Source organism: Sebastes fasciatus, chromosome 6, assembly GCF_043250625.1.
Source record: "Sebastes fasciatus isolate fSebFas1 chromosome 6, fSebFas1.pri, whole genome shotgun sequence".
NCBI classification, from domain to species: domain Eukaryota; kingdom Metazoa; phylum Chordata; class Actinopteri; order Perciformes; family Sebastidae; genus Sebastes; species Sebastes fasciatus.
Genome location: NC_133800.1, coordinates 17,845,500 through 17,870,723, shown reverse-complemented (window position 1 = coordinate 17,870,723; position 25,224 = coordinate 17,845,500). Strand labels below are relative to the sequence as shown.

The window sequence follows — 25,224 nt, the reverse complement described above, 5'->3', positions numbered from 1 at the left end:
GCTATTAAGACTCAGGGCTTGGGCACAATACAGTAGCACAATGACACTGTCTGTATGTCTCTAATGGACAAGAAGGAAGTGAGAGATAAGAAGAAGATTATAGTGTTACATTTTTGCGCTCCACATTCATCAGTATACCATTTAATATGTGTTCATGATGCACCTCCACTGGGGTCTGGCCTGTTGGGACCAGCATATAGCATTTAGCTCTGTGTTTTCTCATCTTGCTTTTAGCGGAATAATTCCCCTCTCATGTTTTCTAGTTTGTTTAGAGGAGAGAAAAGAGAGGATCTGAAGGTTAGAAAGAAAGCCAGCAGGCATGTGGGTGAAACAGTGACTTTCAGTAGTGAGACAGTTTGAGTAGAGCGCTGTAGGCTTGTAGCAGGAAGGCCGCGGCCTTTACAGTAACAGTTTCACCACCATAGTGTGGCGGTGGCCAGCGCACATGCAGCCTTCAACCCCTGATGAGAGCAAAGCTGTCCACTTGGCTTCATTAAAAAACATCCTCCCATGGGAAACACAAGGTTGTAGCATTTTCAGTCCATGTGGGCCGCAGCATTAATAGTACAAGTAATAGAGTGCGGTACAGCGGGGGGCTGCTCCCCTAGCCTCCGTAATGAACAGACGAGGACATGAAGCCTGTTAACAGCCTTTAGATTACAGAACAGATTTCTCTGGGGATTCTCCTCTGAAACAAGCTCATTTTCTCTCAGATGCAGTTACACATGCCCTAAAACACTCTAGAGATCCCACACAAACAAATACCTAACATACTGGCTAATTATGCTCCCCAATTTATGGTGAGTCCACAGACAGTTGTGTCTTTTCTTTTAATGTATAGGATGGATACGTACGGATAAAGGGTACCATATTTCATGTATGTTAGGACTGTCATTCTCAACCTCAGTGTCAGGACCTCCCCATGCAGTGGTGGAAGGTAACTTAGTACATTTACTCATGAACTACGCTATAATTTTGAGACACTTTTTTAAAGAATGTATTTAGATTTTATGATACTTCATACATTTCAGAAGACAATATTGTGCTTTTTACTCCACTACATTTATTTGACAGATATAATTACTGGTTATTCTTTGGCTTAATAGTTTATATATATAAAAAACACATGATTAACTTAAAAATATAATACATTATTAAAGATTATATTAGTGATTTCTGATCTTTTGGGCTTGTGAACACTTACAAAAAAGCAGTGTCTGGTTGGGCCCCCTTTTAACGTTTGAGATGTCTGTGAGATATTTGCAGTTCCTCTAAAGAGACATTTCCGCTCTAAACTTCTCAAATGATTTTATTTAAATAACTTTCTTTTAATAAGACTTCTGTACTGTTACTTTAGTATGATTTTGAATATAGGACTTGTACTTGTAGTGGAGTATTTTTACATTAATGTATTGTAGAGCTGCAAAAATTAATCAATTAATTGTCAACTATTAAATTAATCATCAACTATTTTGATAATCAATTAATCGATTTGAATTCTCTAATTCCAGCTTCTTAAATGTGAATATTTTCTGGTTGCTTTACTCCTCTGTGACAGTAAACAGAATATCTTTGAGTTGTGGATAAAATCATATCAGGACATATCAGGACGTCATCCTGGGCTTTGGGAAACACTGATTGACATTTTTCACCATTTTCTGACATTTTATAGACCAAACAACTAATCGATTAATCGAGAAAATAATTGACAGATTAATTGACAATGAAAATAATCGTTAGTTGCAGCCCTAACATATCGATACTTGGTATTGGTACTTAAGTAAAGGTAATGTGTATTTTTGTATCTATTTTCTATCAAATTCTTTCTTATTTTCTGAATTTGCCTCTACGCCTCCTCTGATAATTAATCAAACTAAATAACACCAAAGGGGAAAAAACATTATTTGGTTGACCTGTTCACCAGCTGTTCATTACACACAAAATGCCTGTGATAGGAGGTCACGAGAAGGCTGGCAGGGGGGCAGGATGGTGTTAACTGCACGTACCTGAGAAGGAGACGTGGCCATCTCCATCTTTTCTTGACTCTTCTCTTTAGCGAGCCGTGCTGCTTCTTTATACTCCGCAAACTTCTCTGCAAACTGGACACAGAGGACAGCCATCAGTACGGACTGTAATTCATACAATACTAATCTGTTCAGTAAAGCCATATGTACACACACGCGCACGTGCACACATACACACACACAGATCAGCGTGTAATAGGTCAGCCGTGAAGCCAGGGGAAGGATAGGGAGAAGCTGTTGCCAATAATGACCCAGTGTTGAACTTAGAAAAGAAGGCCCTTACCCATAATGCTTCAGCAGAAACATGAGCTAACTAGGTCAACATTAGTAACCTCTCTATCACGGACATATACATACGCACACACACACACACACACAGAACAAAGTAGACTGTGCCATTGTGTTTTCCTCGCTGAGTTTTAATCAGAAGTTGTCGGTGGCTGAAGTCGATCTCCGGGGTTATTTTAGTCAAGAGTAAAGATACATCCAGCGAGCCTGAATCAGTAAGGTGAGCTCAGCTGAGGGGCTTTGAACAAATATAAACACCCTGGCACATACACACAAGCACATATCCCCAACGTCCCTTAGGGTGTGGCTCATCACCGACACAACTCCCACAGTGTTACAGAGTAATTTAGAACATACGGCGCAGCAGAGGGCTGAGTGGCAAGAAAATCAAATTGACACCGCTGCTAGTGTCGGTCTTGTGTCTGCCATTAGTGGAGTTGTTGCAATAAGTAACTCAATCATTTCACTTCAGTGCAATATAATAGTTCTGGTACAGTGATCTAAATGCAGTCGTTCTCAGTGTAAGTGCTTCAGGAGTGTTGGCACTGCAGTTATCAGAGAGGTGAATCTGATTATTTCAACTTTAGGCCGCATAAAATACCTCTAATCGGTTGTTAAAACTGCACATTGATACACCTCAGACATTGTTCCTCAACAGTGTAATTACCACTATGAATCAGTCAAACCAAACATGCTCTTCATTTTTTCTTTTGTTTCGTTCTCTCTGATTTGTGGCAATGATGTGAGCTTGATAATGAACTGAACTTTAATTATAGTTTACCTTTATATGTCACTGTAAATTGTATTTCTTTACACAGTCTAAGATTAAGATGTGTTCTGGGAGATAGACCTGAGAACAAATTATACACTGTATGTACAGTACAACATCACAACAAGACAATCCAGTGACACAAGGCAATCGTCACATTCATAAAATAGGAAAATAATGGACTTGTTGAATACAAAGAGTCCATTACTATTCGTTATTGGTTACTTATTTATTTACCTGGGGAAGAAGACCTAAGTCTGCCTTATAGTCACATAATTAGACAGATTTGCGCTTGGCCACTAAGCAAAAAATCAGCTGGTAACAAAATGTGGTGTATGGCACCTTTACTTCTTGCAGGGGTACTCCATTAATTTAGTATTGCATTTACATAAAGTTTTGGGCCTTGTAAAAAACAGATTTTAAAAAGGAATGGTCAAAATCGAATCAGCAGAAGCCGAGACACTCTGACTTTTGGTCCATAATTTGAGTCATGCCCTAAAAACCAGCGACCCTGGTGACATGATCAGGGTTATTTGTAGCTCCCTACAGCCACACAAGACATTATACAACTATTTTCACAGATCATACTTTTCTTGACAAATAAACTAAACTAAACCGATGTAAACCAATATGTAAGTGTTCAAGGGGGGAAATGAAAGGAAAGGGGAGTTTAAGATATTAACAATAACTGATGAGGGAGGAGAGAGCACCTGACCTGATAACCTGCAGGTCACAAGACCACATCTTATGTCCAGTATATGATATAACATAAGAAATGTCTTTAATTTCAGGACATCAGAGGACGTGTTTATACTGCTGGTTGTAATGAGTGTGCGTGTGTGTGTGTGCGTTGTTCTGACAGTGGGGATGCTGTGAGCCTCCCCGGTTCACGACAGAGCTTAATCATACTGCAGAGGAGAGAAACCACCCCCTACTTACACACACACACACACACACACACACAGATATACAAAACTTTCATAAACACGCTCAGAAAAAAGCCTCATTAGAGCTAACTGCCAAGCAGATCCTACACTTTGAAAGAAGCTAGAGCAACTAGACTAAAAGGAAAGCTGAAATACCATCCTCTCTCAGGACAGACTGGGGGAGAACAAGAACACCCCGTGATTGATGCTATAAGGTATATAGTAGATGGATGGGGGCGGTACCTTGGCTAGATGATGCTCAGTGGAGAATCCCAGGCCGTACACTGTGTTAGCTCGACTGTCCGCCCACTGGCCAAACTTCTGTGAGGTCTTTGTGAACGTCATGTTGGGACTGATGGTGCTGTTGATTATTGCCTGCAGGACAGAGGAAACACACTTAATACATATTTAATTAACTTTATGACTGCAGAGAGTTTAATATGTGTAATTGTGTGTACTAGAGAGAGACAGAATCAGATGAAGAGAATTTAAACCCAAGTATGGGCTTTTTGTATGTCTGAATGAAGATTATTCACACCCCATATCAGGACTACAGATGAAAATATCAATGAAACATTATATTGTTGGAACACACAATTTACACATTAAAATCTCAGCTGCATCTCTACTTTATCTTTCAGTAACTGTTGGAATTAGTGCCTCGATCGTGAGACTCTCTATAAACAGTATTGCAGTGGTGCCAAAACAATCAGCCAATTAATCCAATAGTCAATTGATAAAAAATGTATCGTCTACAATTTTGTCAATTTTGTCAATTTTTGTTTAATCAAGTTGTCATTTCTTATATTTATCAAGCAACATTCTTGCTTCCAGCCTGTCAAATGTGAGGATTTGCTGCCTTTCTCTCATTTACATCATTGTAAACTGAACATCTTTGGTTGAACAATATCTTTTAATTACCTGGAGCTTCTGGGAAATTCTGGGTAATTAGCCTGCTTCTACAAATTTCTGACACTTTGTAGATTAACTGACTTTATCAATTAATTAAAAAAAAAGAATAATAACTGATCATATTTGCAGCCCTATACTTCATCTGAACAAATAGTACCGTCTGTGTTTGTATGTGTGTGTGTGTGAGAGAGACAGGGGAAGCCTGAGAGAACAGTATAAAGCTTCCGGTCTGCAGCAGCGCAGGCTCACATCCACCAACACAATAAAATCCATGCTTGGAAAAGTAACAGAGAGCTGCTGAGTTTGACTTTATCATGGCTTCAGAAGAGCAATATGCAATACACAAACATGAGCACATACTGTACATGTGTATGCACACACACTTAAGAGTGATGACTGAGAGGCAGAGCGGCAGATAGAAACATCTGATGGGGAGAAATTAGGAAATGAGGTGATGGTCATGGAAAATGGAAAGCACTGAATCTGAAAGTTGGTGAATGCTTGAAGTTAAAGGGTAAATCTGGCAATATTCTATATTTGCCTTATGGTCAACAAAACCTATGAAAAGACCAAAACTGACAATGTATAGATCCAACTAGCAAGTATTGTCTGTGTATCCAAAGTATAGTTTATTCCCCTGTGCCATAGACCTGTACTGTTGTCCAAAAAATATTAAAAACACACTAGTGAGCCACACCGTTGCGCTGGCTGACACGTTGCTTCATAAAGATAAACTTGGGCTGCCCAAATTAATCCTAGTGCCCAAATTGGGTGGTGTAGATTATTTTGAGTCAATCTCTCATACACCGTCCTGCTTCCGTAAATACATACCAGCGCACCAAATCCTAAGGTGAAAATAGTCCCAAACAAATTCACTATTTACTATTTATATTTAGTAACATTTGCCAAAAACTACAGTGTCCAGCTGTTTTATAAAATGAATGAGCCTTTAAAAAAAAGAAAGTATATATATTCATGACTGTTGTCTAAAGATTTACATCTTCAGTAGGAACCGATGGTCTTGGTTTGAGAGACGGATTAACACATCATTTTTTTTCCTTTTCATTAGATTTGTTGAAAATATATATCTTGTAATTTACATGAGCTAAAATAGAAGCCAACTTCTAGATCTTATATAACCCTACGTCTCTTATTAAATAACACTAATGGAGAACAAATTAATGTCTGATCAATTAGCAGTGTTGTGTAATGGTTGGCATTCTGGTTGGCATCAATACATAATGATGGGTTTGGGAGGGGTAGCAGTCAGTTACACAATAGTCAAATTTAGTGATCAACTATATATTGAGTGGTGGTTGTTCAATTGACCATCAGAAAGTAGTTCACACACACTTGGTGATCACTGAATGCAAACTCTGCAACCCTGCTTTGCTCCCATCGGTCTTGATCACCTGGCTTCACACTTTTCTGTCTTCGTCGCTCTAGTTATTTCTTCCACCGCCCATTCTTCTCACTCTGTCATCTGTTTCTCTCATTTAACTTCACCCCTCCTCTCTCCATAACTGGCGGGGAGTGTGCATGTGTGTGACTGCTCCGTCCCTATAAATCAACGCCATGCCCAGCAGAAATATCCCTCCCGGATCTCTAACAAGAATATCCTGAAATATAAAGTGTAGACAGACACACACACAGACCTGCACACACAAATACAGTAGTTGCATGCCTACACACGATGAAACATGAGCCGTCAGTCTTGAGACAGGTTGCAACACTGAGCTCTTTTAAGATGTGTTTGCACATTAGATTCCAGCGCAGAGCTTATTAACATCATTAACACTCAGTAGATCACAGTGCCACTAAAATCTACCGGAAGGCTGTTTGACATCTTAATAAAACCATGTCAAGCAAAATTTTAAAATAACAATGGGTGAAGTAGGTGTATAATGAAATATGTGTTCTGTGTGTAAGGTGTACAGTAAGAATCAGGATCAACTGCTCACCTTGGTGCCATCCAGGCTGATGATGCGGTAGACGTTGCGCGTGCTGTCGTAGAAGTAGGAGACAGTCACGGCGTGCTTGCTGGTGGGCAGCCAGTTCTTCTTGGTGTTGGGGTCAATCTGGAAGACGTGGGCCCTCGTGCTGTAGATGGGCTGCTCCCTGAAGGGGACGAAGAAGAAGTGGTGAACCTCTTTGTGCCGCAACACCAACGTCTCACCGAGCGGAACACCAGCACCGCAACTCCTATTGCCCACGGGGGAGTCAGATCGCCCTGGCAACCGAATTACCAACTCGCCATCCTCCATAGTTACACCATAGAAAGAGAGGCTGTCAAAGGACTACTACATAACACTTATTGTCTTGTGGATAACAAGAAAACTGAGCCGTCAAACTACAGCAGAGTTCCCGCGTACACCTTGAGTCTAAACTTCCTGTCATACATTATCGCTCTACTTGTAAACCTATACACTAAATGCATGTAGCTATACAACAGAAACGCTCCCTGTCTTTCAATCTGTGTAAGCCAGCGCCGTCTCTCTCTGCTCTGATATGGAAATGCCTGCAGCACTGAGCGAGGGTCACACGGGGAGCACAGAAGGGGAAAGGAGAGGGTTTAAGGCTAAATATAGACAGTAGGCCACGGTTAACTAGCAAAGACACACCCCACAGAGCTGCAGTTTCCACACAGACACACATAATGCATGTTCATACATAAACATGCTTACACTATGACAGAAAATCATAAATCTGTATTTATGTCTGATGTGGATTTGTGCCTCTGTAGCTTAGATCAGTAGATGATCAAAAGTCCATGATGGGCTCAGTTTAAGATGACTTAATTCCTAATTGACCCCTGTATGACATTAAAACCATAGTTAGGATTCACCTCGTATTAATGTTGGGGACTATAAGGGTCATCTTTGTTTTTTGACCATCAAATCATCTGTCACTCATGCGCCACTTTCACCCTTCGTCCATTTATCCCTCACTCCTCGGTTTGCTCTTACCATGCCCTCATATATTCCAGCATTGTTGGGGCTTCTTGGGTAATATCTACAGTCAGTACACACACACACTCAAAGCGCAGGGTGCAGAGGGAGATATTCTGGGCTGGCAGTGCTGGCAGAGCAGGAGATAGAGAAGTGCTTACACTGCACTGAGGGGGTGATGGGGGACATCAAAGGCTTGCTGTATAAATGAATATTAAAATTCAGCAGCAGCACCCCTCCTGTGTGTGATTAGCCAAGACTGGGAAAGAAAGAAAAACATGGAGACAGGGAGAGAGAGAGGGAAGTTAGACAGGAAGAGAAAAGAGTATGATGGGGAATGTGGAGAGTACGGGGAAGTCAGAGAGTGAATCTGGGATGATTAATGCCGCTTCACAAAGCTGCTTGTGGAGTGCTGTGCGCGAATTATCATAATCATCGACAGCAGTGTAAGTGGCGGAACTGTGAGTCATTTCAACTCTCTCCCAGCACACATCACACAACGACGGCCTGTCCGTATGATCCTCGCAATAGCCGCTTGGCAACTGGCGTCGTTTTTTCATTGCATAATTTGATGGAGCTGTGGCAGAGTTTTGTGCTTCTTGCTGCTTGATTGTGCTTGTAACAAACACAGCAACATTCTTGTGCTTTGATTTTTATATGAACGCCTGTGCCAAAAAGTTTTGTTCCAAAACGACACCCACCAGTTGTTAAAAAAAAAGCAATACTTCTCCTACAAGCGAACTTTAAAAAACAGCACAATAAATGATGGAACGGGATTCAAGTTGAATGCTGCTTTCTTACAAAATATATCTAAATTCTACATACATTTTCCTTCCTCAAAGGCATTCATATCCATAACACAAAAGGCATCAGGCTCATCATTCATGCTTCTACTACATAGTGATTCTGCTCTGAGCCAATAGCCTGTCAGGGTCACTAGTTGATTGAATGGAGGTCAATTCAGAATGCGTTGATCCTCTACTAATGATGAACTCCGGCAGTAGCATGAAGATCACATGACACCTACACAGATTTAGCAACAGATACACAACAAAAGCAGCAGGGAAAGCCTTAAGATGCTGTCCATCTTCCATCAGTGCACAGAAGAAGTACAGAGTGTGAATGTGAGAACAAAAGCTGGACACCCCACTGTATGAGGGGGAACATGCATGGTCATCGAGGGGGGTAATTTCAGTGGGATGCGAATGAGTGGTGAGGGAGAAAGTGTGGAGGAGAAAGGAAAAAACACAAGGAGGAGAAGGAGGAGGTGTTTAGCATGCAGAGTGTACTGCGTGACACAAGGGCAGGTGATGGAACGTGAATGTTAAAACAGAGAGAGAAGGCAGGCAGAATGTGAGAGAAGAAGGGAGGGATGAGGAGAACGTGGAGGAGGTGATGAATGTAGGAGAGGAGAGTGCGCTAAAAAGAAGATGAAGGAAGTGGGAAGCTCTAAACTGCTGCACAGTGTGGTATAAACAATTACGTGAACTATGGCTGCTCTGAACTTTCAGGAACCCAATAAGAGTTTTTAAGGGGAAATCATGGTAAAGTGTCAAATAGCTGCACGATTAAGCTGTGTGCATGAGACACTTTTGCTAGTTTTGATTTTAGGTTTTGATATATATCTGTCTCCGCCCCAGTACAATGGAGGTGAATGAAAAATACATCCAAAAAAGTAATTCAACAGCAACATATTTTGGCAGAAACAATGGTTGTGTCTGAAATTCCACACTAACATGCTATTTAGTACACTAAAACAGTATGCAAGATATTTTAGTATGTCCGAAACCTTAGTATGAAACCAATAGTACGCGAGTTGCATACTATTTCCAGAGAATTGTTACAGTATGCAACGCTGGACACTACGGCAGCATAAATATCCCACAATGCAATGTGGTTGGCACGGCAACGTTCTTAACAGACGTTGACGGATGGCTCTGTAACATCAATTCATTCAATTTATGTGTAAGTTTAAGATTTGACTTTGCTGGGCATAATATATATTTTTAAATCAGTTCAGACTTTGATTCTCATAAATCATCGTTTTGGTCACATAAGGTTGACACGGGTTACCGCGGTTACCAACCGGCAAGGAGGCTCTCGGGAAGTGACGACGTAAATTACTGCTTCTTACGGCGTCTGAAAAGATGCATACTACTGTTTATTCACACAATAGTATGTTGAATGATAGGACACATTTCGGGTATGTAGTGCATAGTATGCGATTTCGGACGCAGTCAATGTCCCTGATAGTCTTGATAATTCAAATGTGAAGAGTTTTTGTTGGAACAATTTTCTATTAAAGAAATAGTCCCCACAAAAACTGTTCACAGTGATGTTTCTGGATTTTGTGAAACAAAAACTTTCCGCATGGCTAGATACCACTGTTGGGTGAACCGACCCTTCAAAATACGATGAACTATGGCACACATCTCAACTCTACACATGTTAACATATAGGTATTGATCGGTGAACAACAGTGTACCAATGCCTACAGGGCATTTCACATGAACACACACACACACACACACAGAGACACACACAGACGCATACAGACACACACACACATCTGCAGTTCCAGGAGTGGCAACAGGTGTTGCCTATAGTGCCTCTTGAGCTTCAGGGGTTTGATGCACAGATGTGAACACTCAGTCTTCGAGTCACAGTGTGTAACCAAACAGCGTATACGCACACACACACACACACGCGTCATTTCATTCCACAAAAGGTTGCATTTTATTTTCTACTTCAGTGTGTCCCCTTTAACTATACAGCTGCCCCTCTTTCTGCAAATACTGACAGTGAAACAGAAGCAGAGTGAAACGGTCCATCTCAGGAGATCTCACTTTCCCTTGCCACATCCACCTCCACCCCGCCTCTCTCCAGAAGTTGTCCTTGTTTCCAGAGTTCTTCATTAATTCAACATGGTAGAGCTTGAAGGCAAGTAGATCTTATTTAATGTAGAGAGGGGTCATTAATGAGAGAGCTCCCTGTTGCTCTATCTACTGGGAGCGGCTTCGATGACCTGAGATGTAACTGTGAACACACACTCTCTCTCTCACACACACACCCACACAAACAAGCAAAGACAAAGACAGGGAGAGAAAACCAAGTCCGTCTGTGCATTAATTGTATTAGCCCGAGGAAGTGAGAGCGCACCAGAGAGTGTCTTGATAGGCATCTCCAGTTCTCGTTCAACACTAATGCTCTCCTCTGTGCCATTACCATTAGAGCTGTAAGTGGCTTGGTATTCAGCCACAAGTCCGGAAGTGAAATACGACTCTATCTGTCCGTGCCATTACTGCCAGACAGGCAGAGCCAGACAACAGCTCTGCACCTATGCACCCTTTCATCTCACCTGCACCTGCACATATTCACACTTTAATGCACACACACTGTATGCAGCATATAGCGCTTTGAATCACCGTTTACGATTTATTCCACTGTGGATCAATTGAGTCATTGAGTCGGTTGCATAACAGTAACTTAGTCACCAGTATGAGCAGAGCCCAGTGGAGAGCTGAAGCTGAGTGGGAGACTGCTGAATGATGGGCTGCCCACACTGTAGGAGGGCAGAGTGGGAGCCTGGGAAGCCTCCAGTGTATTGTAAATAGTTAATGCAGGAGTTTTGGCTGATGCCTTGAAATCGCACCATGCCTGTGCCATATTGTTAACCTCCTGCTGTGCAATTAATCACAATGAACTGCAGGAGACAGCTGTTAATGAACGACAGGCTTGGTGGGGGGAAATGGACCGCTGAGCTCAGGGTTAGGGGACATGCAAATGAGCAGCGTTGCGCACTAGGCGGATACTTTACTGATGGGTGCCTGTTGTTGAGGATGTGTAAGGTAGCGGTCACTGTGCTGCCATAGAGACAGGAAGCCACTTTCTGTCACCAGAGCCTTGTGCAGCATTGGTAGCTACTGACATTCTCCTGTTTCTGACATTACACTGCTCCCAAAACCTGCTCTAGACCCGGAACAGGATGTACAGTACATCAGACCACAGATCTGGGAGAATATTTGTGAGGAAAAGCTGTTGTTACACATGCCTTCTTTTCAGAATTACATAACTGTCTATAATGTAGGTGGGGAGAAAACAGCAGAACAGAGAGACCTAGAAAAAAAACTGTATATTTATTCTCTCATTGTTCTAGTGCAATAACAGGGAATTTAAGCACAAGAACATCTTCTCCCACTTCGGGAATCATTGCAGACTAACCCACTATTTTGATCCTAAAAGTTTGATGATGGGGGCCACTTCTGCACCAGCATTTGTGTGTGTGCCAGCATGTTGGGCCTATAAAGGGTATTTCTATTTTACCAAACAGAGCATATTCAGAGGGGAAATGGGAATAAGTTCATTATATCTCTCAAAATGTGTTATTTTTAGTGTGCAGCACAGCAAGGCCGTGAGAAGATCACCACTCATCCATCCACACCTCAGACAGCCTATATACCTGAGCTATCCACCATCAAGTTTATTGGACGTCATATATAAGAAGGAGAGGTACATTTTTACGCATACACCGGTGTGGTGTCCATGGATGGGGAAGTTCATACCCTCTGATGAAGCAGCAGCAGCTGATGATGATGTGAATACAGAAAAGGAGTGAACTCAGTGGGGTAATAATCACACTTACCCCATTGTTATGGTTGACATGATGCGATTACTGATGATCCTTTTCACAAGGTAATAAAAACGGAAAATCTCTCGGATTTGGCTGATGCTGCTGCGTATGAAGGTCTTCTCTCTCTCTACTCGACAGCCTTCAATGTATATCACCGTCGGTGCGTCTGCAGGAATTTGATGACAACTGTGTCCATTCCTCTCCTGGTGTCACCGCATGAAATCACACATGCATGTCGTTCTGCACATGGCACTAATGCAAATCTGAATTGCTCTCCTCCTCTGGCGTTGAGGGTTTGGTGGTGGTGGTGATGGTGGTGATGGAGCAGCAGCAGCAGCAGTGGTGGTGCTGTGGGAGATCCAGCGCAGCAGAGTCCAATGGAGATCCGACAGGCGTCCTGCTGTTGTCGTGTGAATTACAGATCCTCGCTGGAAGGGTGGAGAAGCCCTGCTGCCTGAACAGAGAAAGACAACCCTCATTTAGCCACTAGATAACGCACAGCATCACACTGTCCACCCGCGTCTCTCTCTCTCTCTCTCTCTCTCTCTCATTACCATATAGGCTCACAGGCTACACCCCCACTCTCCACAGCTATTTCACACTCAGTATTACCAGTGCCTTTCTGTAATAAAGCCCATTTCTGATGCCTCTAAAAAACGCTATAACTTGTGCATAAATGCAACATCATTTTATACCTTTTTACCTCTGTCCTTATCAATGCTGGTGCATGGAGTCGTTTTGCATAGATTAGAATATCCTGCAGTTTCTAGCTTTATTGATCTGATCCACAGACTCCTGTGTGTGCGTGTGTGTGTACCCCGCCTCCCCAAAAAACAGCTCCACATCTGCCTGATGCATCCGCTTGCTTCCCTCCTACTCACATCACTGTCGGTATTGAACTGCCTACGTCACGACACCGTCCTCCGCAGTGACGTCACTCGGTGCTCAAGGGACTGATGCCATTTGATGCTTTATTGTTTTTTTAAGAAGTTTATTGGGGAAGAAGTGGCCTATACTCACTAAATGCTCAGAGAAAATGTTATTCCAAGGCTGTAATTTTATAATTTTTCCTCCCTAGATTTTCTGAATCTGCAAGCAAGATTCAAGATTCAAGAGTTTTATTTGCCATTTGCACCTAAGTACATTGGAATTCTGAGCAGTTTACACCGAGTCAGCTTTAAGAAAAGAAAAAAAAGGTAGAAAAGGCACAAAGTAATTACAGTACAAAAGAAGTAGCACATTCAACTTAACACTATAAATAAATAATTAAAATATAAAACGCGCTCAGTCTAGTCAATATATAAACTAAACTACCCTCTGCATAGGAACGATACCCCCAGAATACAAATATACAGTATATATATGCTCCATGACCATGTTAAAAGAACTTGTAGCGCTCATAAAAATATTTTAAAAAAGAAATAATTGATATATTTCAGACAATTACACAGTGGAAGGCAGCATATTGCACAGCATTACAGTCCATTCAGTTCAGGTGTACTGTGTGTCAATAATGGTATGGAGGTGAGGTGTGGGGATTTTGTGTCCCTCTTTAATGTCCTTTGCTATCAGTCTTATTGTAGCTGGGAGGAAGCTGTTTTGAAAGCATGTAGTGCTCTGTGAGTGGAGATGCTCTCCGGCCTGTGGTGCCTCAGGTTGTGTCCTGATTCCCTCCGACTGAACAGAGAGTGAGCTGGGTGGTGTCTGTCCCTCAGTATGCTCTGTGCCCTCCTCCTGCATTATTATTGAATTATTATGTCCAGTGAACAGGTCACTGCTCACTTTAATGTAACACAATTTAATAATAAATAACCCAGTGCATGCTCCTTGAGTTTTTGGACTATTGTCGGTCAATAAATAAATTGCCTTTGGCAGCCTGAACAAATGTAATCTACATTTTGGTTTAAAGTGACTGGATTATGCACCCTTATGAATATATATAGGCCTACATTATAATATAGGCTATGAATTGTACACCAATTGTTATTTCTTATATTATTTTATGTCCTTCATATTCTCTTGCCCAGGTCTCTGTGAGCTGTTTTATGATATATTTTTGGTTCTAAGTTCCAAGTCAAACGTTATTTTGGGGCTACATCTAATTCTGAACCTGAATGGGAGGGATTGACTATTTTAAGGAGTGCAGCAGTCAATTTAAAAATGTTCATATATCATGGCTTAAGTCAGTCATATCTAGAATAACCCAGGGCTATAACCAGAGAATCTGAAGACTCATATATGATCCAGTAGCTCAGGTCGTATATGGAGTTGAATGGAAGGATGATGGACACAGTGGGTCACAGAACGCACTAAGCCTCACTCAGTCTCTTGTTAATTGTGTCCAGTGATTGACTGCCACTAATGTCAGTCCTATTGTTTTCTCATCACTCTTATTTAATCATTGATGTGCCATAGTGGACCTTTAAAGGGAAAACCCACCCTAAAAGAGAATCCATGCAAGTTATGGTTAAAACATTGGAAAGATCAGTTTAAATGTGTGGATTTCAACAACTTAGTCCTTCAGCAAACCAGTAGAGACAGACTGACTGTAGTGAAGATGTCATCTAGAAATAAAATCTGAAGCTGCCCCACAGACGATGGATAACGGACAACCTGACTGCAGCCATGATGATTTTACTGGTAGGCTAAGTGTGCTATCTGTCTCACAGCTTTAAGCTCTACATCCAAATTAAAGTGGCAGTAGGCAGTATATTTTTTGGCATCATTGGGCAAAAATTCCATAATAACCTTTCAGCATATTGTAATTCAAGTGTTCTGAGAGATAACTAGACTTCTGCTCCTCCTCATGGCTCTGTTTTCAGGCTTCAAAAAATCTATTCGTCATTTCAGAGAGAGAGCGTTCCTATTGGCTGTGCTCCGGTCATGTAACCAGAACTTGGCATTCCTTCAACAGATTTCACAAAGGCAGCGGCGTCACTAACGTTCTCATTTTACAGCTAAACCGTGCACTACAGGATGATTCTGAAAACATTTGAGGAGAGAAATAGGCATTAATGGAACATAATATTGATTCATATTTGATCAGCGCTGCCTAGTTTGACCGTTTGGTCAGAGTTCGAGAGTGATTGACAGCCGGCTCTCATAGACAGCAGATGGACAGCAGACCTCAGATCAGCTCTGACTGCTTGTTTTTCTCCGGTCTGTGAAATCTTGCAGATGCCGTTAGGAGCACCGGAGGACACAGAGGCACATGACTTTTTTTCAGGTAGCTGTTTCATGCACCACATTTTATAAAAAATAACTTTTTTGAATCATATTTGCTCCAATCTCGCTTACTTCAGCTTTAAACTCATTTGGATATACAGTATCTCAAATAAAATGTTAAAGATACACAGTCACAGATCAATTCAAGTCTTGACGTACTGTTTTGTTTTTTAAGGATATTGATTTCACTGTCCACTATTATTGATACAGCACAATGTAGCCTAATCTTTTGTTTTTGCTCTTGGGTGGATTTTCCCTTTAACCGTACTCGTACTCGTAAATTTGTGAGTCTGGTTTGATAGCTCAGTGCTTATGCCCTTTTCTATCCATAGGAAATCGTTGGAGGGAGGCGAGAGGAGATGGAGGAGGAGCCCAGTTGGTGCTGAGGCATCATGGCCCATGCCCGGCCAGTTGAGCTTGGTGGATCCTGTTGGGTCTCTAAACTATGGTGTACGGTCATAGACCTGCTCTATATATAAAGCGTCTTGAGATAACTTCTGTTGTGATTTGACGCTATACAAAAATAAATTGATTTGATTTGAGGAGTTTTTTTTCTTCTTTTTTTTAATATATATATATATTTATATATTTCCTTTTTTTTTCCTTTTCTTTTTTTTCTTTTTCTTCCTTTTCCTCATAACAAAATAAAATAAAATGAAATATGGATAAAACAAATTGGAGAGAAAAATAAATTCAAGAAAGAAAAAATTAATAAATAAAAATTAATAAATAAGTAAATAAACAAATAAATTAATTAATAAATAAAAGAAAGAAAGAAAGAAAGAAAACTTTAAAAAAGCCAACATAACTGGGCAAGATCAATATCATGTGACTGTGTGTGTGCGCTTGAGAGGGGTGTGGGTGGCTGGCTGTCAGTCAGGGTGAAAATCAAATTAAGGCAAGATTAAAAAGAATAAAATAAAATAAAGTAAAATAAATATAAATAGGTAGATAGATAGAAGTAAAATAATGATGGCTAAAAGGATGGTGTTTAATAGGGTGATGGATAAAAAGATGATGTTTTAAAAGAGAGTGATGGATAAAAAAGGATGATGTGGTTGTATGTGGTGTGTGGACTGTAACTGGAGTTAAATGTAATCCTGGGTTAATATTGGTGGTGGGGGGGTTTGATAGTTATGGTGTTTTGGTTTGGAGTATTATGGAGAGGGGTGTTCTGCTGTTCTTTGCTCTTGGGTGGATTTTCCCTTTAACCAGCACGTCCCCTTTAAATCGAGTTCCATGACGTCATGGCATCAATACGGAAGTGAGTACTCTGAAACTAGCACCTTCAGTGTTGTTTACATGTGACACATGCAGGTTGGTAAGTGTTTCTCACATCACTTATTGAGCCAGCGTGTTCAAAATGTAGTCACACATTTCCATAGACACATTGTCCACATGGAGCAGCAGATGTAATCAATCTAGTGATGATATCTTTACCGATATTTGAGTTAGTTAGCTTCACAACGTGTAAAGCTAACGCTGGTTAGCTCTGTTGTTGTCAGATAACATGCAAAGTTTCGGTTTCCTCAGCAGTAGGTTAAGTTTCGAGGCGTTGCCTTCACTGTTGGGTGATGAGTTGAGTTCAGTTGCGGACACTATTACCAGCTGTGTCGTCGCTCTGTTGTGTTTCTTTCAGGAGATCAGCGGGAGTTGATGCTGGTTCTCTGTGAAGAACCGCAGCATGTTGCCCCGCAGCGCCGCATCGAGGGGCCGGATAGACTACCGACACGGCTTCTACCCTCCACCACCCGCCCTGGTGCCTCTGAGCTACGACTACCACCACCACAGGCTGGCTGGTGTCAACAAGTGAGCCTGACGAACAAACGAACTGCTCTGGTGTGCTAGACATCAGCAGCGTCACTACAATGCATGCTTACTTTGTTGTCCTGTACAGTAATATGTGTATGTCTTGTTTGGTAGCTTCTATGTTCCTGGACTAGAGAGGTTTCCTCCATATGAATGGAATCCCCCACTAAGACCACTATCCCCAGTCCCTCCTCCAGTCCCCCATCCTCACACAGCAACTAGGACCAATGGGCGCAAGTATGTCATTTCACCATTTATCCATGACTGAATAATAATCTGTGGTTTTTTTTTCACAGTTTTCTTAAAGGGACTGTTTGTAAGAATCAGAAATGCTTGTTAACAGCGACACCTGTGGCCGTTAAGTCAACGAAAGTCAGCATCAGGCTTGTGCTCGCTCTACATAGACATGAACGAGCATCACTCAAAACAGTGAGGCGACACACGTCAGCTAAAACCAGAATATCACTATATTTCACCTGCTTGGCAGTAATGTGAGCTGACCAGACGAAGGTCTCTCCGTGAATCACTGCTGATCCTAGTGTTGGCTTTTCCTGCTTCAGCCTCCCAACCGCGGCCAGAGGGAACAGGGAAGACACAGGAGTTTTGGTCGGCGACGATAACGTTTCTCGCTGCTGAGCCCCGTCACTTCACAAGACACGGGAAACCTCAGTTGGTCTGGAGGGGCTGCAGCAGTTATTTCTGCACAAACGTCCACTGTACATTTACTAGATATTCTCAGAGCTACGAAGTCTTCTGTAGTGTGTAGTGTGCGCGCATACACGTGAGGTGGAGCGAGCTGAGTGATGGCAAGCAGGCAGAGGAGCAGAGTACAACAGAGACTGCGGCCCTGGAGACCAAAGTTGCGTACTCCGACCGCGACCAACACTGTTTTGCAAGACAGGCTTCACTAGATATAACTTTGCGGTTTTGGTGCTTCTGTGTAGTTTGTGTTGGAGTCTGAGTCTGAACAGCGTAGCCACACGCGAGCGCGCATGGGACACCGACCCGGGTGATTTATACGTGTAAGAAGTTACAAACAGTCCCTTTTAACATTGTGTTTCTCCCAGGAGGCAAAATGATGACTACAGCCCCCATGTTGTGAAGCGCCAACGCCATGACTCCCCTTTAACTCGGGACCCTCCCCCTCATCGTCCTGACCCAGCGGTGGCAGGGTCATCAAGATCATCCTCTGCTGGTTTTGATCGCTCTTATTCCAGCCCACGCACCCATATCCAGCCTCAGGCCACTGCTGTCCCAGAAAGCGCCAACAGCCTGCAAGCCTCTGCTAAGGACAATGTACGTTATATTCAAATGGCCTTAACCTGCAGCTGATTTACTTCAAGCGTGACTATGTGTGCAAGCAGGTTTGGTTGGTTTAGTCAGTGTGCATGTGTTTGTGCCCTCAGTTAAGTAGTCAGATGGTGGAGCTTTTTGAGGCGTGCCAGCAGCAACTTTCCGATTTGGCCCGGAAGGAGGCGTGTCGAACTCGTCTGCAGAAAGACATACAGCATGTCTTTGCAGGTGTGTATGAAAAACACAGTGGCGCTCTGCTCTGACTTTCTGTTGTGATCCCTATTCATTAAGTGTGTTTCTCACAGTGGCACGGCTTTACTTGACTGGATCTTCTATGAATGGATTGGGCTGCCGGAGCAGTGATGCTGATCTGTGTCTGGTCATCAAGGGAAATGTGAGTATCTCTGACTCTGCGCAGTGTATGTCATCCAAAATGTGTGTGTTTATGTACAATCATAGGTACCCACTTCCTCTTAAACACCAGCATATTTTTCTGTTTCAGAAAAGACCCGATCCAATTCATGTACTCTCTGTCCTCCAAAGGCTGTTCAAGTCACTGTGTGAGTAATAATAAACAAATTTTTTTTAATATCAAATCATTTAGAATAATTTATTGTCCACTATTAATTTCTTGCAGAGTTGAAACAAATAGATCCGCACACCAAGTAGCTCCCGTTAGAAGGATTTTAAGGCTTAGTAACGTTTCGAGCATCAGGCAAGTTTATTACAACACAAATCAGTCCCCGTCATACAGAATCACGTATAATCATGCCACCTTGGAGGAGGAAAACAATGTTGTGTCTTTACAGTGGGAGTCGGAAACATCTACAAGGTCCTCATCTTATCTTAACCTCCAGACACACAAAGCCTCCTCACATAATGCATGCCAAGTGTGAAAGACTTTAAAAAGACATCTTCACAACACAACAGTTTGCAACACTCGCTTACTTACTTGCTTAATTAGCTGTGCTGCATATAACCAACTAGTTTTACTAAACAAAATAAAAGATACTGAGATTTTGTTTACATATTTTATGTTCTTTACAGATTCCACCAGGTGGAGCTATTGACCAGTGGAAAAAGAGTTTCAAGTTGACAGGAAGTGCAACTAAATCAACCATAAATCTCATGTTTGTTTTGATTCATAGCATATGTAGAAAGGACTCAGCTGATCAGAGCCAAAGTGCCGATCCTCAGGTTCAGAGAGAAAGGCAGGTAGGAGTAAAACAGTTGTTTAAGCCTTTTTTTCTTTTACAACATCATCGAAGTCAGAAAGAAGTGTTAATATGACTCTTTTGCTACTCCTACCCTCTTTAGTGATCTGGAGTTTGATCTGAATATCAACAACACTGTGGGCATCAGAAACACATTCCTTCTGAGGAGTTATGCCTATGGTGGGTGACACAGTCAATAATACCTGGATTTTTTTATGGCACAAACTTTTCAAAATTCTAAGCAGTGCATTCGATACTCGAAAGGAAGACGAAAAAGATTCTTGTTTTGACCTGCTGTGTTTGTGTGGTCTCTCTCAGCTGATCTCAGGATAAGACCCATGATCCTTGTTGTCAAGAAATGGGCAGGGCACAATCAAATCAACGATGCCAGCAAAGGAACGTTAAGCAGCTACACACTGGTGCTGATGGTGTTGCACTACCTCCAGAGTCAGTACAATCACACAGACAGATAAAATCTATTTCCATTCCCATTTGTACTTTTGGGTTACTGTGAATCTCATCTTGTATGTGTTATTTTCTTTATAGCTCTCAAGGATCCTGTCCTTCCCTCCCTACAGAGGGACTACCCCGTAAGTGTCTCCATTTCTTTTGCAATTCAGTTTAGCTGTTTTTTACCTTCTAATCCAGGTTAATTACAAGAGGTGCAAACTTCAAGCTGCAGTGGGTAGAATTGGGAGCAAATATGATTTAAAAAAAAGTTATTTTTATAAAACGATCACTATATCCTGACAGTAGTGCATGAGACAGGTAAACTGAAAAAAAACATGTGCCTCTGTGTCCTCCGGTGCTCCTAATGGCATCTGCAAGATTTCACAGACTGGAGGAAAACAACTAATCAGAGCTGAGCTGGAGTCTGCCGTCTCTGAGCAGCTGTCAATCACTCACAAACTCCGATCAAACGGTCAAACTAGGCAGCACTGATCATGAATCAATATTCTGTTACTGTAATGCCTATTTCTTACCTCAAATGTTTTCAGAAACATCTTGTAGTGTACTGTTTAGCTGTAAAATCAGAAAGTTTGTGACCTGGCAGCCATGTTGTATAAATTGAGGAAATACCAAGCACCGCCCACCAGCCGGAGCAAACTTTCTTAGATTTTTTAAAGCCTGAAAACAGAGCCATGAGGAGGTGCAGAATTCTAGTTTTCTCTCAGAGCACTTGAATTACAATATGCTGAAAGGTTATTATGGAATTTTTGCCCAATGATGCCTAAAACATTCTGCCTACTGCAGGTTTAAGTCAAATAGTGTGTTTAACAGGCAAATGGTTGGAAATACGAAATGTTGCATGCCTTGCAGACACATCTTTCCATTCTTATCCATTTAAAAAATCTTTTTTGCTGCATCCTGCACAAAGAAATCACAAAAGGTGCCTAGTTTTGAGTCTTTATCCTTTTGTCCTGTGCCTTGATTTTCAGGAGTGTTTTAATGCCCTCCTGGACATTGACATGGTTCCAGAGGGACCCAAACACATCCCCCCCTACATCTCAAAAAACCAGTCCTCTCTGGGAGAGCTTCTTCTGGGATTTCTCAAATACTATGCCACCGAGTTCAGGTATCTCTCTCACATTACTGAGTGTAGTGTTTCAGATGCACCCATGGTTCTTCTGCCTGCTCATTTTCTTGCTCTCATTCCTCGTCTCCTGCTCCTCCTGCCAAGTTCTTCTCCCTCTCCAGTCCCCCATCTCTTCTCTCCCTCCTCTATCCTGCATCCTCTTCTCTGGTTTCATGTTTCTGGGTGAGGGGCAGAAGCAGGTGGGACCTTTGGCCTTACACAGCACTAACATGACATACCATGATCCCTGTGTTTGCAATACATGTGTTACTGTGCCACGCCACAGTTACAGCAGGGTTGAACTAAAGCTCAACACATAAACACGCACTGATTTTTACTTTTCACAGTATCAAACACTCAAACAGGTCACACATGTTGAGTGATTTTGCATTTTTTTGCCCTTGATATACAAATTGCACGTGCTTTAAGTTACTGCTGACATTTTCAAAAGCAAAAGGTTTTACAGTGATAAGCAAATTTTCCTACCTTCGACAGCCATTTGTTTCAACCAGCTCATATCAATAAACTATCAAATTTAACTTGCAAAGACTGAAATCTATCATAGTGAACATTAAGTCACATTCATTTTTTTGACAAAGACAGACAGTGTGAAGTTTAATATGTTGACTCTCAAGTCTCCGATGCATTTTAATTGTCCAATAAGAATGGGTTTGCAAAACTGTGCTTACCATATGAAAATATTGTATCTCTGACAAAAATATGAAAGCTATACGTTCACATTATCTTTCCCAAGCAAGTTAATTGTCTGTTTTTATTCAGCACTGAATTAAACTAAAACCAACTGAGTCTGGAAGGTACAGAATCTGAAAAATGTCACTCTCGTTTGTTGGCAGTAAAGAATGCATATTTTGTAGTTGATTAGCTGAAATCTGCAAAGCCATTGCAAAGCCATTGGTCCTTGAGGACCTTGGTCATTGTGTTTATTTTTAGTCTAATAAGCACTAAATAATTCCCTTGCTTTTGTTTTTTCTGTGTCTTGCAGGTGGGATAAGCAGGTGATCTCTGTTCGAGAGGCCAAAGCTTTGCCCAAGAACAATTCTCATGTGTGGAGAAACAAGTTCATATGCGTGGAAGGTAAACATTTCCGTGGACATAACATGCCACCACCTCTTAACAACAACTGGAGTCTCGATGTAAGAAATGTCCCCGGTAATGCTACATATCCAGTGAGTTACAGCAGTGCCTTTTGTTTCAGAGCCATTTGAAAGAAACAACGTCGCCAGGGCCGTCCATGAGAAGATCAAGTTTGATGCCATTAAAGCGGAGTTTGTTGAGGTACATGATAACTGTGCTCCCTTCATATTGTCTTTCTTTCTCCAAGCCGCTGTGAGCCAGCCATGAGTTATTCATAATCCTCCTGCTTCTCTTCTCTTTGTGTCTGCGCAGTCATACCGGATACTACAAGACAGGAAGGACCTGAACTCGATCCTCCCGGTCAGAGCCATCATGAATAAGGAGTCATCCAGGAGATAAGGGGTTCCTCAAATTAGACGAGTGGACGGGAGTCTTCTACCTCAAGACAGCCAGAAAGAATCTGGGACTCTGAATGCTCTGGCTGCCTTGGTATCGGTCACATACGTGATTTCCTGAGGCAAAAAATACTGCACTCACTTTCAAATGCTTTGCAAATGTTGCCAAATGATTGAAACTGATGATAAAAAAAAACAAACACAATATTTGTTGAGTGACACCAGATGGCTCTGAAATCATAATCCTGTCACGTAAACTGGTGACAGAAAGGGGCTGCACTGAAGCAGGATAATAATGGTCAGTATTATTAGAGATGGCTATTGCTACTGCTACACAGCCCTCTTTCCCAATGCACAGAGCATTACTGAGAAGAAGTTAAGTATACCGACAAAGTACCTGCACCCTGCTCATATCTGAAGCAACAGCGTTTAGGTTTGACTGGTCTCAACCCGGTTTATCTTCTCTGATCTCAGTTTTGGGTATATCCACATTGCTAGAGCCATACTGCACCGTTTTGAAGAAGATGTCAATAATTTGCTTCTGCCACATACATGTACAGTATATACAGCATATTGTCTTCAGCCTGTCTGGACCAACTTGTAACATCAAAGCCTTTTTTCTATTTTTCTAGGTCAGTAGTGAAGTTATTGTGGGTTTAAACACCATAGACACTTTTTTACAGTTGCATTAAATGCCCTCTCCTTTTTCATTATCACCATATTTAAGTTTCTAAGCTCCTCTGAGAACTGAGCTTGTTGTGAAGTGATGTTTAAGTTAGTTAAGTGACTGAGGTGATCATTAGATGGCTGTAAAGATGCCACACTCTGGATATTGTCACTCCTTTATCATCGCTCCTGGTGTTGTATTTTTTCCCTAGACTGGGTTCATGCCATTTTAGTCTACTTGATTTATCTGGTCAAAAACTGATATCATTCACAAGTTTTCTGTTCACTTAACGAATACATTATTAGAAAAATGTACCTACAGTGTGCTTATACTTTTCCTCAGCTCTTTTTGTACATTTTGTACATTACTGACTTTTAAATGTTTATTTAAAAAATTAAATCTCTTGAGATGTATGATTGTTTTCACTTCATATGTTTGAGCTCTATGTGAAGCCTGCTGAATTCTTGGCTATGCTAGTAGAAGTTCCAAAATCATATTAAATGGTACTTTGGCCTCTTTTTGCAGCTGTCATGTTGACTTTGGTGGTATCTTTATGTTTAAAAGGTAATGTCTTCCGGAGGTATGGGAATATAAACAGTAGGGCTGCACAGTTAATCAATTTTATTGAAATCGCAATATGGTGGCGAAATATTAAAAGGAAAAATGTGTCAAAATACCATTTTTAAATTCATTATTGTGGTGCTGCAGCGATGTCCTGGCCTTTTCATCATATTCTACAGACTCAATAAAACATCTTTGTTTGGTACAGATCCCTGCAAAAATCACATCATTTTAATATGTTTTTCAATGAAAGTGAGAATGATCTAAAAATCATTCCTTCTAATATCACAAATCATATCAGAACTGCAATATCAGTCACGACAAGGCAAAAGTGAGCATGGCTCACATACCCCCGCTCACTGCTTGACCCCTACTAAAGTAGGGCCAAAGGTTTTGCCCTTTTGGAACTAATGGAATTAGTCTATTGAGCACAATCTAGCTTGTTAATATCAAACATTTTGGGCACTCTGGACTTCTAACCCCCAGAAGGCACAACTGGACCACACTGTCAACCATCATATCAAATTTGAAGTTCCTAAGTTAAATAGTTTCCGAGTTCTGCTCCGGAAACTAAAGTGTGACACGCGAACAGACGGACGGACGGACACGCGGAGCGCTATATACCCCCGACTACGTTGTCACGAGGGTATAATAATCGCAACTAGATAGGTTATCAAAATTGTGCAACACCTTAATAAACAGGACTTAACAATAAACACTTGCTAACCCATCACACAATATTATATTGATCACCTTGCAGTTAAAAATCAAGGTCAGAGATTTATCCGCAGGAACTACAGTATGTGTTTACCCTGGAACAGACATTGACCATCAGCACGAATACCATCCCATAGATCTGGTCCAATCCACCTGATATTTCAATGTCAAGTGT

General features: G+C 41.5%; 2 protein-coding genes across 8 annotated transcripts in view; one reads left to right on the top strand and one right to left on the bottom strand.

The window, feature by feature from the left end:
* The window catches only part of homer1b (homer scaffold protein 1b), a 45,958-nt gene that overhangs the window by 11,072 nt on the left and 9,662 nt on the right, over nucleotides 1–25,224 (bottom strand). For 3 of the 7 annotated variants that reach the window (XM_074638167.1, XM_074638169.1, XM_074638168.1), the window contains exons 2-5: nucleotides 12,510–12,951; nucleotides 6,881–7,037; nucleotides 4,251–4,382; nucleotides 2,007–2,099 (exon numbers count right to left, since the gene is read on the bottom strand). In XM_074638167.1, coding sequence (XP_074494268.1) covers nucleotides 2,007–2,099; nucleotides 4,251–4,382; nucleotides 6,881–7,037; nucleotides 12,510–12,529 — 402 coding nt within the window. In that variant the 5' untranslated portion in view covers nucleotides 12,530–12,951. Of the gene's footprint in view, nucleotides 1–2,006; nucleotides 2,100–4,250; nucleotides 4,383–6,880; nucleotides 7,378–12,509; nucleotides 13,057–13,192; nucleotides 13,354–25,224 lie in introns of those variants that run through there. The other 4 variants (XM_074638166.1, XM_074638165.1, XM_074638170.1 and 1 more) reach the window with 4 other exon arrangements.
* Nucleotides 16,982–24,439, top strand: tent2 (terminal nucleotidyltransferase 2). The gene is made up of 15 exons (XM_074638162.1): nucleotides 16,982–17,039; nucleotides 17,362–17,531; nucleotides 17,646–17,768; nucleotides 18,599–18,827; nucleotides 18,938–19,052; nucleotides 19,130–19,218; nucleotides 19,327–19,384; nucleotides 19,973–20,039; nucleotides 20,142–20,218; nucleotides 20,357–20,485; nucleotides 20,585–20,628; nucleotides 21,478–21,614; nucleotides 22,618–22,709; nucleotides 22,831–22,910; nucleotides 23,022–24,439. Exons 2-15 carry the CDS (start codon nucleotides 17,407–17,409, stop codon nucleotides 23,106–23,108), a joined length of 1,452 nt encoding a protein of 483 aa, XP_074494263.1. The 5' UTR covers nucleotides 16,982–17,039; nucleotides 17,362–17,406; the 3' UTR covers nucleotides 23,109–24,439.

Coding starts and splice junctions, on each gene's coding strand:
- tent2 (XM_074638162.1), top strand. CDS start 17,407: ATGTTGCCCCGCAGCGCCGCATCGAGGGGCCGGATAGACTACCGACAC. Junction 20,486..20,584: donor GGTGTTGCACTACCTCCAGA/GTCAGTACAATC, acceptor TTTTCTTTATAG/CTCTCAAGGATCCTGTCCTT. Junction 22,710..22,830: donor CAAGTTCATATGCGTGGAAG/GTAAACATTTCC, acceptor CTTTTGTTTCAG/AGCCATTTGAAAGAAACAAC.